This window comes from Carcharodon carcharias, chromosome 7, assembly GCF_017639515.1.
Source record: "Carcharodon carcharias isolate sCarCar2 chromosome 7, sCarCar2.pri, whole genome shotgun sequence".
NCBI classification, from domain to species: Eukaryota; Metazoa; Chordata; class Chondrichthyes; order Lamniformes; family Lamnidae; genus Carcharodon; species Carcharodon carcharias.
This window is the reverse complement of record NC_054473.1, coordinates 86,874,641-86,896,864: the sequence shown is the minus strand read 5'-3', so window position 1 is coordinate 86,896,864 and position 22,224 is coordinate 86,874,641. Positions and strand designations below refer to the sequence as shown.

The 22,224-nt window shown below is 42.4% G+C and overlaps 1 protein-coding gene across 1 annotated transcript in view; it reads right to left on the bottom strand.

The window, feature by feature from the left end:
• Positions 1 to 22,224, bottom strand: part of cacna2d2a (calcium channel, voltage-dependent, alpha 2/delta subunit 2a) — a 758,554-nt gene that overhangs the window by 417,201 nt on the left and 319,129 nt on the right. Inside the window, exons 6-7 of the mRNA XM_041191642.1 lie at positions 7,179 to 7,310; positions 6,487 to 6,544 (exon numbers count right to left, since the gene is read on the bottom strand). Coding sequence (XP_041047576.1) covers positions 6,487 to 6,544; positions 7,179 to 7,310 — 190 coding nt within the window. The remainder of the gene's footprint in view (positions 1 to 6,486; positions 6,545 to 7,178; positions 7,311 to 22,224) is intronic.

The following is a 22,224-nucleotide window of genomic DNA, read 5'->3' as shown; positions in this document are numbered from 1 at the left end:
GAACTTTCAAAACTGTCAAAGACTTCAAAGCTGTCAAAAAACTGTGGAAAGATACTAGTTGGTATGAAGGGGTAAGGGTAAAGGGTGGTGGGTGGGGGGCATGGTTTCGCATGAGTTGGCACTAAATTGGCACAGAGGCTATAAAAGGGATGTATGTGGGGCATAGGGGGCATGAGGGCAGTAGGGAGTGGGTAGAAGGGCATGGGTTGACATGGGAGCAATAGGGGTTGGTCGAGGAACATAGGTTGGCATAGGGGGTATGAGCTGGCATAGCTTGGCCTGGATGGGACATGGGGAGTGTGTAGGGGCGAGGGCTGTTTTGTGTTTTAATTTTTTAATTTAATTCAACAAAGTGCCTGTGCCCAGCCCTCCTCCGCACCCGGAAGCCTCTGCACTCATTCCAGGGTCGACGGACTGAACTTCTAATGCAGCCCACACCCCACCTCGAATGAAGATAGGAACTGCAGACTGCCATTTTTAAAGGTTGGTTTCGCAGAGCTGAGAATTCTCCCATCTCTGCACACCTGACCTGGGAATGAAAATCTGGGCCAAAGTTTCAGGTCTGTGATCTTTCACCAAAACTGGGAAAAGGTAGAAATGTAATGATAAGGTGAAAGACAGGACAGATTAAATGCCAAAAGCTTTCATAAAAGTTCTGATGAAAGGTCACAGATTTGAAACGTTAACTTTGTTTTTCTTTCAACAGATGCTTCCTGAACTGCCAACTGTTCCAGCATTTTCTGTTTTTAGTTCATATTTCCAGCATCCACATTATTTTGCTTTTGTGTTAGTATGAATGGGAGGTCCTGAGCAGCTGCTGTCTGAAAACAAATTCAAGGAAATAAGAGAGAAGCGAGAGAAAACACCAACTAATAAAGAAACTAACAACTAACAAAACAAAATAGGACGGAAGTTACATGCTAAAATTGTTGAATTCAATATTAAGTTGTAAAGTGCCCGATTGAAGATGAGGTGCTGTTCTTTGAGTTTACATTCAGCTTCATTGGAACACTGCAGCAGACCAAGAACAGAGAGGTCAGAGTGGGAGCAAGATGGAGAATTAAAATGACAGGTGACTGGAAGCTTGGGGTTATGCTTGTAGTCACTCGTTCAAACATATTACATTTCTAATTTTTCCCAGTTCTGATGAAGTCACCGACTTGAAACATTAACTCTTTCTCTCTCCACAGATGCTGTCAGGCTTGCTGAGTATTTCCAGCATTCCCTGCTTTGATTTTCGATTTCCAGTATTGCAGGAATTTGCTTTTGTATGGGATTCCTCACCTTAGTCTTTTCATTCACATAATTTACAGGCTTTTAAAACACAAACTTGGTATCACATAATCACTTTCCTCTTGCCCTCTCCTACTTGTTTCAACCTTAGTGGTACCTAGCATTTGAACTTCCATCTTGGGTTCAAAATCTAAATTGAAAGAGAACTGAGGAGGATTGTTATCACTCACTGAGAACAAACTTGCATTTATTAAATGCATTTTACAACATTAGGCTGTCCTAAAATGCTACACTTTCAGAACTGGCAGCCTGTACTCAAAATAAAAGAAAGGCTTGTGTTTGCATCTTTTGCACAATCTTCAGACATTCCAGAGGGTTTTACAGCCAATGACTTTTTAAGTGAGTCACTGTTATAATGTCAGAAACACAGGAGCCAATTTGCACACAGCAAACTCCCACACACAGCAATGTGACAATGACAAGACAATTTGTTTTGTTGATGTTAGTTGAGGGATAGATATTGGATCTTCTACAAAAAGTACCCATGGGATCTTTTACATTCTTTTGAGAGGGCAGGCAGGACCTTGGTTTAACACCTCATCCAAAAGATAGCGCTTCCAACAGTGCAGCTCTCTTTCAGTACTACATTGAAGTGTCGGCTTGGAATCTATATTCAAGACTCTGGAGTGGGACTTGAACCCACAACCTTCTGACCTAGGGATGAGTTCTGTGAGCCAAAGATAACGCCTGAAGGACATGTGATATCAAAGCGTGATGAGGCAGGAGTGTTCTTCACTCATCTAGAAGTAGAAATTAAATTCAATGCTGCCCATTTTGCACCTGAGCAGCCAACAGTTAAAAATCACTGGTAAGGTGGGGACTGGGTGTTGGACACCTTGATCACAGCATCAGTGCTGATTGGCCGGCTGAGGCAATGTTCAGTCAGGCCTGTTAAACGAATCTGAAATAATCACAAGGCTGCTCAAATTTGCAAATCAAGGTCCTAGGCTGTTGGTAGGATCCCAATTGCTAAGCTCAGGTACAAATGGGAGGATCTTGCACTGGGTATGCAACTGTTGTATCAGGTGTTGACTTGGCCTAACTTAAACACTCTTAAGAAGAGTCACGAGGATTTGAAACAATAACTCTGTTTCTCCCTCCACAGATGCTGCCAGACCTACTGAGCTTTTCCAGCACTTTCGGTTTTGTTTCATTCTTAAAGGTACTGGCCACTCTTAAAGGAGCCATTGAAGACGTCTTATTGAAAGACCCTGAAAATTTTTGGTTTGCATTTCTGTGGGCCCCTGGAGAAATCGAAGTCCTCATTCATGGCCCAATAAAACCTCTGGCCCGCTGCTGGTGTGATCGATGTCCCCTCACCCTGGGATTACATTCCCTCTCCCAGACTTCAATGGAAACAACAAGGAGGCTGTAAGAAAAAAAGGAGTTGCAGGAGGAGGTGCTGAAAACAGTGTCAAATTCAACCATATGAGGATACAGGGAAAAGGAGGTGCGGATATACCAGTGTATTTTGCTTATGAGCTGCAAGAGAGGATCATTCAGATTGAGAGCATTGATAAGTGGAGACAGATTGGTGGCTAAAAGTGAGCAATCACCTATAAGGGACTCACTCCTAACCATGTGTAAATTGAAAGAAAGAGCAAGTATCAGATGTACAACATAGAAAATAAATAATATTTAATCAAGAGCACAAATATATTAGCTGGGCACTGCTTTAGGTAGGGAAAACCTGCCTTACCAATCCCGCTTGATTTCTGAGGCAGTGACACTTCAAGTAGGCTATGGTAAGCGTTGCAATTCTGTGCACTTAGACTGCAAAGGTATTTAATGAAGTTCGATACTAAAGGTTCCTATTAATAAACACAAAGTGTGGGCATTAAGGGTAAAACTGTTGAGAAGTTGGCTGACAGTTAAGAAAAATATTGGGTTCTGGTTGGAAGGGGTTATGATAGGGTGGGCTGCAAGTGCTTACTGGGCTGTCCCAGGGCTCAGTGTTGGAAACATTGCTGTTTCCAGTTTATATCTATGACTTAGATTCAAAAACTCAATAGTTAAATTTGTAGAAGACATTGGGAGGGACTGTGGAATTGATGGGGTCAGCTCAAAAATTGCAGAGTGAGCAGAATAATGGTTGATGGAATTTAATTCAGTTGAGTGTGAAGGACTGCACATAGGAAGGAAAAATAGGCAACACAATTTCTGAATGAATGATGTTGAAATTGCTAAGGAGGAAGCTGAAAGCGACCTAGGAGGCTGAGTAGAGTCAACAGGCAGAATCCTGTGCCCTTCCCATTGTGAGTTTGGTGGTGGGGAGGCACTTAATCAGGCAAGGGGTTGGTGGGTTGGGCCCCGCCAGTTTCCTGCCTGCTCTTCAATTAAGTCTGTGGCAGGATGATTTCTGCTGACCGCCTCGCCTGTGACTCGCCCCACCCCGACATCACTCACCTCTGGCCTGGGATACGATGATAATCCTACGCTTTGGGTGTGTGTCATACTGGCAGCAGTCACAGGCTCCCCAGTGACACTTCTCAGCGGGCCGGACTTCCACCTCAGGGGCCCTTGATCCCAGGCAAGGCCCACCACTGGACTGCCAAATGCCTGAGTGGCACTTAACGCAGCGGGCCATCCCGAAAAGAGGCAACGCAGAGCTTCCATCAGCTCTCTAGCTGTTGGTTGAGATCCCTATCGCCTCCACAAGATTCTGCCTAATGTATGTAACCAAGACAGAGTAACAATCAAGAAAACTAACAGGATGTTGAACAACATAACCAGAACAGAAGAATAATTCAAGTTAGGGGAGATTATGATCAAACTACATTTTGCTCTGATCAGGCTGTACCTTGGGTACTGGGTCCAGTTCTGATCGCTGAGGAAAAGAGAGTCAAGTGCTGGAGGCAATGCAGAGAAGAAGCCTGTGGTGATCCCAAGTGTCAGGGGTCTGATCTGAGGAAAGACCAGAAAGGCTTGGGCTTACCAGCCTGATAGTAATGTATCTGAAAGGTGTACAAGAAATGAAATAGAATGGAGAAGGTAAATCTAAAGTTGTATTTTAAATTAAACTGTGGCTTAACTAGAAGACGCAGTTTGAAACTAATGAAAAGTAACAATTGTACTAATATCAAGAGGTCCATGTTCACACAACAAGAGTGAACTCGGATAGAGTGATGGAAGTGAAATCCTCGAATCATCTCAGAAACAACTTGACGAAGCAATGGGAATATGAAGTGGCTCTGGTTGATGAATTAAGAAGTGCTGAATGACTTTCTTCATTCATGAGTTTTTTTTTGAGTAGAGATTGGGAAGTTCTTCAGGGTGCCCTCTGGTTCTGCATGGGCAATGATTAATTATCGGCTTTAACCAAGAAACCAACTGGTCACTCCCCTGATCACTCTCAGTCACATGTAGTTACTATGTAATTCTAGTATGAAATCAAGCTGTTTGACCCAACCAGTCCGTGTTGGTGTTTAGCCGCCACAGGAGGAACACTCCCATATTCATACATTTCTTTATTCACACCTCCTTTTAATGATCTAATTACTAGAAATTGGGCAAATTATTGTTAACTGGTGCTGCTCTAGTGAATGGAGATTGAACTGATGACTGGTAACTGCCTCTGTTGTAATGAATGGAGATTTGAGTGAGTAAAAAGTTATTTCAATAAATCTTTAAAAGAAGGTTGTAATGTGAAGCTGAGTAAAGCTAAAGAAGTAATGTAAAGCTGAGGAAGAAACAGATTATTGGTATGTTGTGTAAGGAAATAAAGATATTTTAAGTAAGTTATATGTGTATTTGGGTGTGTTAAGAATAAAGTATATCTTTAATGTTTAAGTTTGATTTGTATTCCTTTATTTGTTAAGAAAAGGAGAAGTTGAGTTTTAGTTTCACTTTAAAAGATGCCTGCATTTCTAATAGATTTTTATGACTCTTGAAAGGGAGTAAAACAAACAGAAGAGTAGGAAAAAACTGTGCTGTGCCTAACAACAGGGGTCCAGAGAGGGAGACTCTGACTCTCACACACACACAGACACAGACACACACACACAGAAACCAAAAGCAGTTTGAATTTGGTGAATTGAAGGGAGCAGTTTAAGTCTCTCTCTAGCAGACATAATAGCAGACTGCTGAGGGAAATAAGACTAAGAATCTGAGATAAATTGCTCTAAAGTTCAAGTAACAGTGAATGTCAAGTGACTTCTGGATCTCAAGGTTGATACCAATTTGTCAGCAGTCTACTGGGAGAGGGTACTGAAAAGAAAGTAAATTTCCCAAAAGAGCCAAAAGGTCCCAAGGCCATGGAGTGAGACAGAAAGGAGGAGTCCAAGAAGACTTCTTGTCATAGGAAGAACAGGAGTCTGGAAAAGGTCCTGTCCTGTAGAAATGACAGTAAGAAGCAGAGAGGAAGGCTCCAAGCTTAAAGGAAGAAAGCTGCAGGAAGCATATTTAAAGCAATATAGGCAAGCAAGAAGCCAGGAAGTCCAAGGAGGCAGCTGAAGGTCTGTAACTCTTTACTGTGGGCATATGATGCAGTGGTGTACTGTTGACAGCTGAGTCAATGAGAGAGAGTGCATGGAAGAAACCTCGAATGCATGTGGTGATCCAGGGGAAAGAAACATTAGAAGGAACATCGAAACCCTGGAGGTGGACCCTTGCAGAAGGTGTCTGAGAGAAAGTGTCGACTTGGGAGAAAATTCCAAAGCGAGTTCTTGGAGAGTGGAGATTGGAAACCCTTGTGTGAAAGACAGAGTTCAGTGAGACTGGCTGGTTCACGGCGTTACAAGCGTTTGGGGGGAGCAGATGAGAGATCCATAGCATCTGTTTTGGGTGGCATCTGTCATTTGAACATTAAAGTATAAGATAGCTTTTGTAACTTGTGTTATCCTTACAAATTTGTATATATCTGTAAAGGTATAGTTGTGGATGAAGGAGTATTGTAATATAGTTAATCTTATTCTGTTTAGTAAATGTTTTATTCTTTTGTTAAAATTTCATCAGCTGACTCCTGTGACTTTGTTCAGTAGCCACTCTCCATGTATCTAAACAAATATTAAAAGTTAGGATCTATCAGGCTGGGTTCCACCCTGGGATCAGGCTTATCCAGGGGTAACATCAGCTGGGATCATAACATTTGTAAATTAAGTCTGCATTATACATGTTATCATCATTCTATTGAAGTTTTGAGCCTTAGTTGAGTATGCTTTTGCACCACACCATTCTCATTAGCCCCTCACTCACCAGGGTCTCCGTCGCACATCATACAGATCAATCTTATTGGGAGGGCCCCATGGAGTTGCTGTAAGGAACACAAAAAAGATTACAAAGTCTTACCAAAGTAAGTAGTTCTGTGACCCAGAAGACTGAGTAAGAAAATTCTAACTGTGAACTGAGGCATGGGTTTAATTCCTGACCATTTTCCTTTGTGAAGCTGTGAGCTTCTACAGAATGAGCTCTGTAATCTATTGCTGAATTTTCAAGGTGACCATGTTAACACTGGGAACCAGTTCACCACCAGTTAGGACCTCTTGTTCCAGCATCAAATATTGTCCAGTAGGCATAGTACGGAACAAATATAAGGACAACTCTGTGAAGCTCCATTCCCATTGCATGATCTCTGTCGGTGAGAGTTGGGAGCAGACATCAGCTTTTACAATTCAACAGGCTCACATTTCATTTTCAAAACAGAAAAAAAAGTTTTGTGACATGGGGCTTGAGTGTACAACCTCCTAAACCAAAGTGCAAGGTTGCCAAGGTGATGTGTACTGAGTTTCTTTTCATTAAGCAGGGTAAGGGTTGCTCACTGTGTAACTGCACAGGGTCCCAATTTACATAGTAGGGTAAGGGATATTCAATGTAAATATCGTAAAGCAAAGACCTCCTATACAGATTTTGCTTTGGTTTCATTCTGTTGTTTCATATTACTGACATACCTGGGTAATATCTGGTCACACCTGTGGCACTTCCAAAGACCTGCCAGAGAAGTGAGGGGTCCTCTTCTCGGTTACGTTTGAACACATCCTCCAGTGCTGCTGTCCAGTTCAGCTCATTAAGGATAACAGTTGCTGAAATCACAAAAGAATTACAAGTGCTGAAACAGCTGAAAGAAGATGAGAAACAATGACATGTGGATCAAGCAAATCTCTTATTCCCTCCATTAACTGTCAAAAGAATGAAAGGTATATTTTCCAATGCACTGAGGAGCATTTGTAAGAATGAGAGCTACATGGATAGCATGCTTCAGAAGATGGTCACCCCGCAGCTTAAGAAAGAGCAGGCAGAGAGGGACTAGGTGGCTGTCAGACAGATATGAAAGACAAGGCAAGCTGTGCAGCAGACCCCTGAGGACATCTCACTTTCTAACAGGTACTCAGTTCTGATTACCAATGGGGGGGAGGGTTCCTCTGGAGAGAGCAGCGAGAGTCATGACCACAGCACCATGGGTGGCTTAGCTGTGCAGGGAGGGAGGAGGAAAGACAGGAGAGCAATAGTGGTAGGGGGTTCTATAGTTAGGGCAACAGACAGGTGCTTCTGTGGTCACAGAATTCCAGGATGGTATGTTGCCTCCTTAGTGCAAGAGTCATGGATATCACCAATTGGCCTCAGGAGGGTGAGGGTGCGCAACCAGAGGTTGTGGTTCACATTGGTACCAACGATACAAGTAGAAAAAGGGATGAGGTCCTGCAGGCTGAGTTCAGAAAGTTAGGAAAGAGATTAGCAAACAGGGCCTCAAAGGTACTAATCTCTGGATTACCTCCAAGGCCATGTGCTGGTGAATATAGAAATAGGAGAATATGCCAAATGACTGTGTGGCTGGAGAGATGGTGCAAGAGGGAGAGCTTCAGATTTCTGGAGCATTGGGACCAGTTCTCAGGAAGGTGGGATCTGTACAAGCCTGATGGTCTACACCTGAACCAGGCCGGGACGAATGCCCTTGCAGGGAGATTTGCTAGTGTTGTTGGGGAGGGTTTAAACTAGATTGGCAGGAGGATGGGAACCTGAGGGCAGATTCAGATAGGACAATTTCAGAACAGGAGTGGGAGATAGAAAATTAGTGGGTGACTCTGAAAGGCAAAAGAAGCAAAGATTAAAAGGTTTACAAGATTAGGAATTTGGCAATGTTAAAAGGCATTTATTTAAATGCAAGGAGCATAGCCAACAAAGCCGGTGAGCTGAGGGCACAGATAAACACATGGCAACATGATATCATTGCTATAATGGAAACTTGGCGTAAAGAAGGGCAAAAATGGCAGTTCAACATCCCTGGATACAGAGTTTTCAGGCAGGATAGGGAGGAGGTTAAAAAAGATGGACGTGTAGCATTATTGGTTAAAGAATCAATTACAGCAGTGTGGAGGGATGATATACTAAATGATTCAGCAAATGAGGCCATATGGCACAGAAATAATACGGGGGCAGCTACATTACCAGGAGCGTGCTAAACAACCCCAAATAGTGAGAGGGAGATAGAAGAACAAATATGTGGGCAAATTTCTGAGTACAAATATTATAAGGCAATAATATTTGGGGACCTCAAGTACCCTCATATCAACTGGGCTGTGAACAGGATAATAGGCACAGAGGGCACAAAATTTTTGAACTGCATTCAAGAGAACTTTTTTAGTAACAAGTCCAATGAGATGAGGTGAAATTCGAGATTTAGTCTTAGGAATTGAAGCTGGGCAAGTGGAGAAGTAGTAGTAGGTGACCATTTTGGAGATAGAGACCGTAATATGTTAGATTTAGCATAATTATGGAAAGGGCAAAGGTAGAAGAGGAGTAAAAGTTCTAGGCTGGGGAAAGACAAAGTTTACGAAGCTGAGAGGTGAGCTGGCGAAAGTGGACTGGTTACCGCTATTAGAAGGGAAATCAGTGACAGGCCAGTTGGAGGCATCCTGTGGGCAAAGTGTAGACATGTCCCCACAAAGAAAAAGTGTGGTACTGCCAAATCTAGAGCCCGTAGTTATCTAGAACCATACGAGGTAAAATAAAGCAGAAAAAGGAAGCTTATGACAGTCACAAAATACTTAATACTGTAGAAAGCCTAAGGGAAAATAGAAAGTACAGGGTGAAGTAAAAAAGGTAATTAGGAAAGCAAAGAGAGGATATGAAAAAAAATATTGCCAGGTAAGATCAAAGAAAAGCCAAAGATGTTTTACCAGAACATTACGAGCAAGAGAATAACTAAGGAAAGGGTAGGGCCTATCAGAGAGTGACTGCCATTGACATCAAGGCAGATTTGACCGAGAGTGGCATCAAGGAGCCCTAGCAAAACTGGAGTCAATGGGAATCAGGGGGAAAACACTCTGCTGGTTGCAGTCATACCTAGTACAAAGCAGATGGTTGTGGTTGTTGGAGGTCAATCAATCAGTTCAATTCGAGGACATCACTGCAGGAGTTCCTCAGGGTAGTGTCCTAGGCCCAACCATCTTCAATGACCTTCCTTCCATCATAAGATCAGAAGTGGGGATGCTCGCTGATGATTGCACAATGTTCAGCAGCATTTGCAACTCCTCAGATATTGAAGCAGTCAATGTCTAAATGCAGCAAGACCTGGACAATATTCAGGCTTGGGCTAACAACTGGCAAGCAACATTCACATCACACAAATGTCAGACAATGACCATCTCCAACAAGAGAGAATCTAACCGTTGTCCCTTGACATTCAATGGCATTGCGATTGCTGAATCCCCCCACTATCAACATCCTGGGGTTACCATTGACCAGAAGCTGAACTGGACTAGCCATATAAATACTGTACAAAAACAAATATACCTGGAAAAACTCAGCAGGTCTGACAGCATCTGCGGAGAGGAATACTGTCAACACTTTGAGTCCGTATGACTCTTCAACAGAATGTTTTTTTCTTTTATCATTTAAATACTGTGGCTGCAAGAGCAGGTCCGAGGCTAGAAATTCTGCATAGAGTAACTCACCTCCTGACTCCCCAAAGCCTGTCCACCATCCTCAAGGCACAAGTCAGGAGTGTGATGGAATACTCCCCACTTGCCTGGGTGAGTGCAGCTCCAACAACACTCAAGAAGCAGCCCACCTGACTGGCACCCCTTCCACAAATATTGACTCCTTTCACCACTGACGTACAGCGGAAGTAGTGTGCAACATCTACAAGATGCATTGCAGAATCTCACCAAGGTTTCTTAGGCAACATCTTCAAAACCCACAACCAATACCATCTAGAAGGACAAGGGCAGCAGATACATGGGAACACCAGCACCTGGAAGTTCCCCTCCAAGCCACTCACCATTGTGCCTTGGAAATATACTGCTGTTCCTTCACTGTCACTGGGTCAGAATCCTGGAACTCCCTCCCTAACAGCACTGTGGGTGTACCTACACCACATAGACTGCAGCGGTTCAAGAAGGCAGCTCACCACCATTTTCTCATGGGCAATTAGGAATGGGTAATAAACGCTGGCCTAGCCAGCGGCATCCACATCCTGTAAATGAATAAAAAAACATGGTAACTTGTGTGCTGATGTTGAAGATGTGGGCAGCGTTCACAATGAGTACTTTGTCTCTGTCTTCAGTAAAAAGAGGGATGATGTGGACTTTCTAGTTAAAGAGGAGGAGTGTGAAATATCAGATACAATAAGAATAATGGGAGAGGAAGTACTGCATGACCAACATCCTTGAAGATGGATAAATCACCAGGGCCGGATAGATCGTATTGCAGGCTGTTAAAAGAAGCCTGGGAGGAAATAGCGAATGGCCTGAGGATCATTTTTCAATCCTTATTCGATAAAGGCGAGCTACTGGAGGACTGGAGATCTGTCAACTTTGTACCATTGTTTAAAAAGAGTGCAAGGGATAGGTCAGAAAATTATGGGCTGGTTAGTCTGACTTTGGCAGTGGGCAAATTATTAGAATCAATTCTGAGAGACAGGATTAAACTGTCACTTAGAAAGTAATGGTTTAATCAGGGATAGTCAGCATGGTTTTGTTAGGGGAAGGTCATGTCATGCTAATTTAATCGATATTTTTAAGGAAGTAACACGGCAGGTTGGTGAGGGCAGTGCAGTGGATGTTGGCCACATGATATTAGTAAGGCATTTGACAAGGTCTCATATGGCAGACTGGTTAGAAAAGATAAAAACCCATGGGATACAGGAGAATGTGGTGATTTAGATACAAAATTGGTTTACAGAATCACACAGTGCAGAAGAGGCCCATTGAGTCTGCACCAATATGTGAGAAACACCTGACCTACCTACCTAATCCCATTTACCAGCACATGGCCCATAGTCTTGAATGTTATAACATGCCAAGTGCTCATCCAGGTACTTTTTAAAGGATGTGAGGAAACCCGCCTCCATCACCCTCCCAGGCAGCGCATTCCAGACTGTCACCACCCACTGGGTAAAAAAGTTTTTCCTCACGTTTCCCCCTAAACCTCCTGCCCCTCACCTTGAATTTATGCCCCCTCGTGACTGACCCTTCAACTAAGGGGAACAGCTGCTCCCTATCCATGCCTCTCATAATCTTGTACACCTTGATCAGGTTGCCCCCTCAGTCTTCTCTGCTCCAACGAAAACAACCCAAGTCTATACAACCTCTCTTCATAACTTAAATGTTTCATCCCAGGCAACATCCTGGTGAATCTCCTCTGCACCCTCTCCAGTACAATCACATCCTTCCTATAATGTGGCGATCAGAACTGCACACAGTACTCCAGCTGTGGCCTCACCAAGGTTCTATACAACTCCAACATGATCTCCCTACTTTTGTAATCTATGCCTCGATTGATAAAGGCAAGTGTCCCATATGCCTTTTTCACCACCCCACTAACATGCCCCTCCACCTTCAGAGATCTATGGACACACAAAAGCCAAGGTCCCTCTGTTCCTCAGAACTTCCTAGTGTCATGCCGTTCATTGAATACTTCCTTGTCAAATTACTCCTTCCAAAGTGTATCACCTCACACTTTTCAGGGTTAAATTCCATCTGCCACTTATCTGCCCATTTGACCATCCTGTCTATGTCTTCTTGTAGCCCAAGACACTCAACCTCACTGTTAACCACCCAGCCAATCTTTGTGTCATCCGCAAACTTACTAATCCTACCCCTACATTGTCATCTATGTCGTTTATATAAATGACAAATAATAGGGGACCCAACACAGATCCCTGAGGTACGGCACTGGACACTGGCTTCCAGTCACTAAAGCATCCTTCTGTCATCACCCTCTGTCTCCTACAACTAAGCCAATTTTGAATCCACCTTATCAAATTACCCTGTATCCCATGTTTAGCGACAGAAAAGAGAGGGAAATTGTTGATGGATGTTTTTGCGAAGGAAAAATGGTTTCCAGTGGCTTTCCACAGGGTTCAGTGTTGGGTCCTTTGTAGTTTGTTGTGTATATTAATCTTGGACTTAATGGGGTGGCATGATAGGAAAATTTGCAGATGACAAAAAAATTGGCCGTTGATAGTGAAAAACATAGTTGTTGCCTCCAAAATGATATCAATGGAGTGGCTGAGTGGGTGGAAAAGTGGCAGAATTCAATTCAGAGAAGCGTGAGGTAATGAATTTGGTGAGGGCAAACAAAGCTTGGGAATGCACCATAAATGGGAGGATACTGAGATGGGTTGAGGAAGTGTCTTTATTGGATGAGGAATAGAATACAAAATCAGGGATGTAATGATGGAACTGTATAAAACATTGGTTAGGCTGTAGCTGGAATTTTGTGTACACTTCTGGTCGCCACATTAATGGAAGGAATAATTGCTCTGGAGAGAGTACAGGAGAGATTTACAAGAATGTTGCCAGGGCTTGAAAATTGCAGCTATGAGGAAAGATTGGAAAGGCTGGACTGTTTTCTTTGGAACTGAGGAGGCTGAGGTGACCTGATTGAGGTGTACAAGTTTATGAGGGGGCTAGAGAGAGTGGACAGGGATGCCCTGCTTCCCCTAGCAGAGAGGCCAAAACCAGGGGGCACAGATTTAAGGAGACTGGTAGAAGGATTAGAGGGGACATGTGGCAAAACTTTTTCACTCAGAAGGTGGTGGGTATTTGGAACTCGCTGCCTGGTTTGGTGGTGGCAGAGACCCACAACACATTTAAAAGGTCCATGGATCTGCACCTGAAGTGCTGTAATCTACATGGCTACAGGCCAGGTGCTGCAAGGTGGGATTAGAACGGGCAGCTATTTTTTCTTATTTTTTTTCTTTTTCGGCTGGCACAGACACAATGGGCTGAATGGCCTCTTTGTGCACCATAATTTTTCTATGGTTCTATGAGTCAAACCAACAAAACACAAGTAATCTGCAGAATAAAATTCGCTATTTCATGCTATAATGTATTTGCAGTATTGAAAGAAGTCTTCAAATATCGTTTAGGATCAGAGCATGTATCACCTATAATATTTTCTATTACAGGTCATGGTGTCCAGATGTCTTTGTGCCAAGGCACATAACTGCTCTGTAATTTATTCATAGGCTATGGTAGCAAAATGGTTACTTTACTGGACTCGTGATCCCGAGGCCTGGACAAATGATTCAGAGATGCAAGTTCAAATCCCATCATGGGAGCTGGGGAATTTAAATTCAATTAATTAAATAAAATCTGGAATTAAAAAGCTAGGCTCTGTAATTGTGACCATAAAATTACAGTATTGGTGTGAGGGGAAAGCACAATGGTATGTAGTCAGGAGGAAGTGGCCCTGGGAGTCCTCAATATTGACTCTGGACCCCATGAAGTCTCATAGACAAGGTAGCCATCCTTCCTGAACTGATGAATCTGTACTCCTCTATATTGAACACCACCTGGAAGAAGCAAAGAATATACTCTGAGTAGGGTATATCATTGCCCATTACCAAGTCGCTCTGTAGCACTAGTAATGACTTAGTTGGCCGAGTCCTGAAGGGCATATCTGCCAACATGAGAAGAAAACCTACTTGACATCATCATTACCAATCTACCTATTACAGATGCAGCTGTCCATAACAGTATTGGTAGGAGTGACCACCGTACATTCCTTGCACAGATGAAATCTTACCTGCATGTTTGTGTAACACCACCGCTGTGCTAAATGGGGTAGATTCAGAATAGATATGGCAGCTCAAAACTGCACATCCATTAGGCACTGTAGGTCATCTGCAGCATAATTGTATTCCACCACAATTTGTAACCTCATGGCCTGGCTTTTGCCTCACTCTACCATTACATCAACCCAGGGACCAATGAGGAATGCAGGGCAGCATGCCAGAGCAGCATGAGGCTTACCTAAAAATGAGGTGCTAACTTGGTGAAGCTACAACAAATGATGTACGCCAAACAGCAGAAGCAGCATGCTATCAACAGAGCGAAGTGATCCCACAACGAATGGATCAGGTCAAAGCTCTGTAGTCCTGCCACATCCAGTCATGAATAGTGTTGGGCAATTAAACAAATAAAATGAGGAAGAGGCTTCATGAACATCCCTATTCTCAGTGGTGGTGAAGCCCATCACATGAATGCAAAAGACAAGGTTGAAATATTTGCATCCATCTCCCTAGGTCCTTATGATCACAGACGCTAGTCATCAGCAAATTAAAATCACTCTACATGATATCAAGAACCTGGATACAGAAAAAGCTTTGACTCTCATCTAACCACGTTCCCTTGACATTCAACAAGATTACCATTGTGGACACCCCTGTGACATCCTTGGGGTCAACATTGACCAGAAACTTAACTGGATCAGCCACATAATTGCTGTGACTAGAAGAGCAGGTCACAGTCTGGGTGCTCTCGGGTGAACAATTCACCTCCTAACTTCTAAAGACTGTCCACCATCTACAAGGCACAAGTCAGGACTGTGATGAAATACTCTCCCCTTGCCTGGATGAGTGCAGTCTCAACAACACTCAAGATGCTCAACACCATCCAGGACAAAGCAGCTGATTGTTTAAGGTGGTGGATGGGATGTCAACCAATCAAACCCTTCACTACTGGCACACCTTGGCAGCAACTTGTACCATCTACAAGGTGCACTGCACTGCAAGGCACCTTTGATAGCACCTTCCAAACCTGCAATCTCTAACAACTAGAGAAACAAGGGCAGAAGACGCATGGGAACATCACTACCTGCAAGTTCCCCTCTAAGCCACACACCATTGTGACTTGGAACTGTACTGGTGTTCTTTCACTGTTGTTGGATCAAAATCCTGGAACTTCCTTCCTAATAGCATTGTGGGTGTACCTACACCACATGGACTGCAGTGGTTCAAGAAGGTGGCTCACCGCCACCTACTCAAGGGAAGTTTGGGATGGGCAATAAATGCTGGCCTTGCCAGTGACACCCAAATCCCATAAATGAGGATTAAAAGTAGGGCACACAGGGGGAAATGTGACAGATTCACACTGTCAGGAAGAATGTGACAGAGTCACACTGTTGAGAAAATGCAGTGTTATTTTATGTCACTTTACTGTAGAATTATTATTCTCCATTTCATCATTGGGCGAAAAAAACCTACTTACTAATATTTTCAGAGTTGTAGAAATGGGTTTTGAAATGGTGTCTTCACTAATTTGAATGATGGAAACATGTCTCAAAGGCTTGAAATTTCCAACTCAACCACTGAATAGGCAGTGAGCTTTCTGTTGACAATAGAATCATACAGCATAGAAAATGGCCATTATGTCTTTGCAGGATATTTGAAAGAGCTAACCAATTAGAGCCATGTTCCTTTCCATTCCTGTAGCCCAGTAGATTGTTCCTTTTCAGAGTTATATTCAATTTCCGGTGACTGCATCTGTAGACTTTCCTATTCATGGAGAAGGCTTTTTATTCTCCATCTAAAACTGCAAATTGGAGTCAGGAACAACAAATTCATAAACAACATTTACCTCCAGCCACCAGCCTGCCAATAAAAATCAGCATTGCTTCTTAAATCGCGTGAAGTTAGAAACAGTGCAGGTCCAAAGAGACTTGGAGGTCCAGGTACACAGATCATTAAAGTGTCCTGAATAGGTACAGAAAATAAACAAAAAGGCTAATGGAATGCCGCCCTGTATATCTGAGGGATAGAATACAAAGGGTAGAAGTCATGCTTCAGGTATACAAAGCCCTGGTTAGACCACACCTGGAGTACTGTGATCAATTCTTTTGGCGTGGAGGGAGAGCAGCGTAGATTTACCAGAATGATACCTGGATTCCAAGAGTTAAGCTATGAGGAGAGGTTACACAAACTAGGGTGGTATTCCAGAAATTTAGAAGGTTAAGGAGTTGTTTGATTAAAGCTTTAAAGATATTTAGAGGAACAGATAGAACATATATTGGGAGATTTTTGTTAACCAAAGGTATTAAGGGATATGGGGCAAAGATATGGAATTAGGTCACAGATCAGCCATGATCTCGTTTGAATGGTGGAACAGGCTCAAGGGACTAAATGGCCTTCCCCTGTTCCTATGTTCTAATTCATTCCACAGCATTGGAGAATATCATGTGGATTGTATAAATCAGTCAGCTGAAACAATGGTTACACTCCATAGATTAGGCTTTCCATCTGAGACTCTGGCTTCATTCCAGACACAGTGGGAATAATTTTCCCCATCTGGTGTCTGTCAAATCCAAGACATATTGCTAATCCTGCCTGGGTGTGAATGTGCTAATTGCATTCAAATGTGCATAATCATTTACAGATCCAGGGGAAAACCTGAGCAAGTGTAGTTAGCCCAGTAGTGGTGAAGGTGTAAAATTGCAGTTGACGAAATTTCAAGGGTGGGGATAAATAAAGGGGACTGTTGTAAAGGGATGGAGGAGGGACATGGGGAAAGAGTGAAAATTCTGCAAAACTTGCTCCAAGAACCTCAAAAAAAAGGAAAATAATCCAGATACTGGAAACCTGAAATGCAAACAGCAAATGCTGAAATACTCAGTAGGTCAGGCATCCTCAGTCCAGAGAAAACCAGAGTCGGGACTTATCATTAGAGCTTAGAAATTCAAAGTTCATCAACCTGAAACATTAACTCTGTTTCTCTCACCACAGATACAGCCAGACATGCAGAGTATTTCCAGCATTATCCCAGAACTTCAAACTATTAGCAGGTTTGTCACAGCTAAAGGGACAGAAGTTGAAGAAATGAGAGACATGGATGAAGTGCAGGGAAACATTATGTGCAGGCTTGAAACTACACACCTGGCCAATGGTGGCACTGGCTGTATCAGCTCTACTCTAGTTCAAGGCTGGCCCTGCTGTTGTGACCTAGCTTCAGAGTTCAAATCCCCACCTACGTTGATCATCTTCCAAGGTGAGGTTTGGTCCATCCATGCTGCTAGGAAATCTATGGGTGGAGGTAGCAAGGGGGCATCTTTTGTAGGCTTATCTGCCTTGGCATTACTTTGTTGGTATTCCCTTGTTCTTCTCTGTACCTCTGATAGGGGTATAGGTGAATCAGGCACAGGCAGCACGGGGCTGATCAGGGACAGTCAACATGGAGTTAATCACTCCCCTAAAATTTCCATTCTACTTTTCACAACTAAGACTGATAGATTTTTGTTCAGCAGGGGTATAAAGAGATATGAAGTGAATGCTTGTTATATTGTTATATTATTCGTAAAGAGTTAAGAACAAATTGTTATGCAAATGTACATTTCAGGTGCCACATTTGCTGCTGCAATGCAATCTGGTGCTGAGCAACAACATATCAGTCCACTAGCCACATGAAGATCTGCAAGAAATATACTTGATAAAGCTTCACCTATCTGAGTCTAAAAGTATGATTATTTTGAACATCTGGGAACCAGATGATATAGCATCATGGCAGCAGCTGGAAATGAGTAAAAACCCAAAGATTTTAAACGTATTTAATGCCGAATTAGATTGAAAAATCAACACAAATTGGTGTCAGAGAGCGAAAGTCAAAATGAATTGTGTAAAAATGCAATGGCCACTGCCACAGCAATGAGCGCATAGCTCTAACCCATTGTACTGGGAGACCAATGATATTGTAGTCATTTGACAGGTTTAAAGAAAAGTGCAGATTAGTATTCAGTAGCTTTCTAAATGGCACTAGTGAAGAGGAGAGGGTCAGCTACATCCTTTTGTGGTAGGGGAAAAAGGGTTAAATTTGGGAGATGAGTGAGTACACCAGTAAAAACCCAGTCAAAATGTTTGAAAAATTCAGTATCTTCAGCCAAAGTCAAACCATCAGATCCATTAATACAAATTTCAGAGCTTAAGGCACGGACCAGGTGAACCTGTTGACAGTTCCTTAGCAAGATTGCAAAATTCAGCCAGAAAATGTAACTTCAAGGAAACAGGTGAAAGGTTGATAGATCAGATCACTTGGGTCTCTGCACACCCTGAAGTAGAAAAAGATTTGATTAGAAAGTACAAGCTTATAATATCGTAGGCTGTTGATATTGCCAGAGCACATGAAGCCATGAGTAGATGGATGAAAATGCTAACTACCCAAATGGCTAGCTTTCAGTTAAGTCAAAAGAAAGGCAGCAGGGTTGACACAGTGAAAAAGCATCAAAAGAATGCACACCAGACAGAGTGAAAGATGTGAAGGAGATGTAGATGACCATTAGTTCACAGATAGAAGGCATTGTCCCACAAAAGGATCAAATGGTAGAGCTTGTGGAAAGGCCAATCACTGGGAAAAGATGTGCAGTAACAAGAAAGAAGAGGTAAAATCAGAGAGAGGGCAAGAGGGTGAATGAGAAGGAAAATAAAGCAAACATCCATAGCCTGGAAGATGACAATAATTTGAGGACATAATAAGCAAAAGAATCATGCAACTTCATGAAATGGCTGGTTGTGACAGTTCCCAGAGAAAAGAAATTCACACAAACATTCAGATCAGGAACAGGGTGAGAAATAAGCCCACAACCATAAGTCTGAAGCTGAAACCTGATACCGGAGCACAGAGTAACATCATCCTGCTCAGACAATATACAATCTTTCCTGGAAATTTGAACGAAAGTGGTTTCCCCAGGAAAGGTGATCTGAAACCAAACAAAGTCATGCTAACGGCATATCAAGGAAGTGAAATTCGACAGCTTGGAACAACCCAAACGAGAGGGACACGAAAAGGAAAATATGTTAACTGTTTGTTCTATGTCATTAAACAGATGGTCCTGCTATGCTGGGGTTGAACAATTGTGAAGAGCTGCAGTTTATCTCAGGTAAACCATGAGATGAAGGAGGTAACATTGAGGGTTGAAAGTAGTACACCCATTGCAAAGCACCCTCCAATAAGAAGCAAGAAGGTGACTGCCAGAGTCACAGAGCCTGCAGATTGGGTAAATTCCATGATAACATACAAAGCTAAACAAATGGATTACAGACAGATATCAAAATTCTCAATATTAAAAGACATGGAGAACTCTTCACAGAAAAAGAGTTAATTTGGAAAGTTTTGGCAGCCAAAGAGCAAGATTGTCAGAAACTTACAGCACTCCAAGATGAAAAGTTAGAGCTAGAGAATAAAGCCGCTGACCTGGAAAGACTGAAGGCTGAGCAGGACAGACTGTGGCAATCTGAAAGTGAGTATGGAAGAAAAACTGCAAGCAGTACAGTTAACAGAGGAGGCATCCAAAAGGGAAATCCTGAACCTCAGGTCAAAATTTCAACAGCATATGCTCCAAATAGAACAACTTGATAAAGAAAAGAATGACAGTGCTGAACTCAGACAGCAAATTGGTGAACTGCAGATGCAGCCAAACAGTATTTCACAGTCAGAGAATGAATTACTGGAGACCAATACAAACTGTGAGAAATGCTGGAGTGTTTAAAAGAGGTATTACAAAATGCAAAAAACTAAGCAGAGTGGACACAGCAGAAAACTGAAAAACAGGCACATAGAGTGGTTGGAAGAGAAACATATGCTGCAGAATATGAATGCAGAGTTTGAAGAGAAGTGCTGCTAGGCCAAAGACCAACTGCAGTGTGCCATTTTAGCCCAAGAGAAGAAGCATAACATTTTACCACCTAGGCTATACAGCAAATAATGTTTCCTAAAAGAAAACAATGCACACCAGACACTAACAGACTCTAAAGGTGTTCAGTTTACTTATTAAAGTCAATTGTTAATTTTCTTTAGCTTGATGTATGAAGAAGTTAATGATTGTGTAATGTTCAATGGTTTGATTGATCTGTGTTTGACTATATTAGTGGGTTCTCTGATTTTTGTAACTGTACTTGATTGCTTAAGCCTATGGTGGAGCTAAAGAGTTAAAAATATTGACACCAATCAGAGTGATCTAGAAAGATCTGGGTTCAGCATTGTTCTGAGATAAATCACATACCTAAGATTTACAACAAACTGGCAAATTACAAAAAATGGTGACAGGGATGGTTATGAAAAGTTTTATTTACTAGCTACAGATCAATTTCTGTCATTGCCGGGAGATCCTCCCATATCATGGGCACGATGGATTTTGGGCTTCAAGACTTGCATGCTACAGGGAAGGACAGTCTGGGTGAGGCAGCAATCTGCAAGAAGACAATGCTCGTACATTGTTTTGGAGCAGTAGGCCAGCGAACATTCAAGCAGCACACAGAAGATATGCCTACGTTTGATACGTCGGTAAATGCTCTCAAGAAATATTTCGGGCCAAAGAAAAATGTGATGATCAAACAAAATACATTCCATCAGACATTCCAGGGAAAAGGTGAGTCCATCAAACAATGCATGGCAGCAATGCGGCAATTGGCTTCTATATGTAAATTTGGTACACCAACCAATTAACTAATTTGTGATCAATTAATTGAAAAGACATCAATTCCATGAATTAGGGAAGGTCTCCTCTGGAGGATGATGACTTAATATTGGAAAAAGCCATGATCTTGGCAGTCTAAATTGAATCGGCCATGTTTGCTTCCAAGAGGTTACACAGCAATACACTCTTAGACTCAGGGATACAGACACAGCCTGCCCAACCAGCTCAAGTGCAAGGGTTACAGACAAGATCTCAGCAATCTCATCGCATATGTCCCATCACGGTCAGATACCTTCAAAACAGTGTCCAGATTGTGGAAATGCTCATCGAGTCACAACGCCATGTCCAGCTTGAGGGAAAAGGTACAACTCATGCTTAGAGTTGAATCATTTTGCCAAGATATGTATGTCATCAAAGAACATTTCATTGGCTCGACAGGGGGAAGAGTCTCTTCCTGAGAGTGAGGTATGACATGTATATACCATCACAAAAGGTAAGTTCTGAAATGTTATAAAGTTCTGTAAATAAACCTGTTTGGATTTGAACTAGAGTCATATCACAGAATCACAGAATTTTAACGGCATAGAAGGAGGCCATTCGGCCAATCGTGTCTGCACCGGTATTGTTCTGAGATAAATCAGGTATCTAAGTTATACAGCAAACCAGCGAATACATAACAGATTGGAACAGTTATATTGATGTAGAGACATTTTTTTATTAAAGAGAGATTTATAGTATTTGTAAAGGGTTAAGAGCTAATTGTTATGCAAATACACATCCTGGGTGCTACATTTACTGCTGCACTGCAGTCAGGGGTTGAGCAACAATGCATCAATCCACCAGTCATATAGACAGCTGCAAGAAATATACTCGATGGAGCTTCAGCATTTTGAGACTAAAAGAGTAATGATTTTGAATGTCTGGGAACCTGAAGGCATAACAGCTGGTAAATGGATTTGAGGCGCAGATCAGCCATAATTTAACTGAGTGGTGAAAAAGGTTTGAAGGGTTGAATAGCCTAATCTATTCCTTTGTCCCTGGCCATTAACCAGTGCTAGAATCAGTATGGTGTCAATGGAGGGGAATTGTCTGTACTGCCCATTAACCAGTGCTCCTGGTCAAAAAGGGGGCTGGGGAGGGAAAGTGGATGGGGTGGGCTAAGGCAGGTTTAACCACGTGTCTTACTTGATCACGCACTGTCTATGAATTTCGAAGGTGATTGATATAATGGTTATTTTACTCCATTTATATAATCAGGTTGTAAAAGTGATACTTCTATAAGAAAGAAGTCTGCAGTTACCAGGCCACATG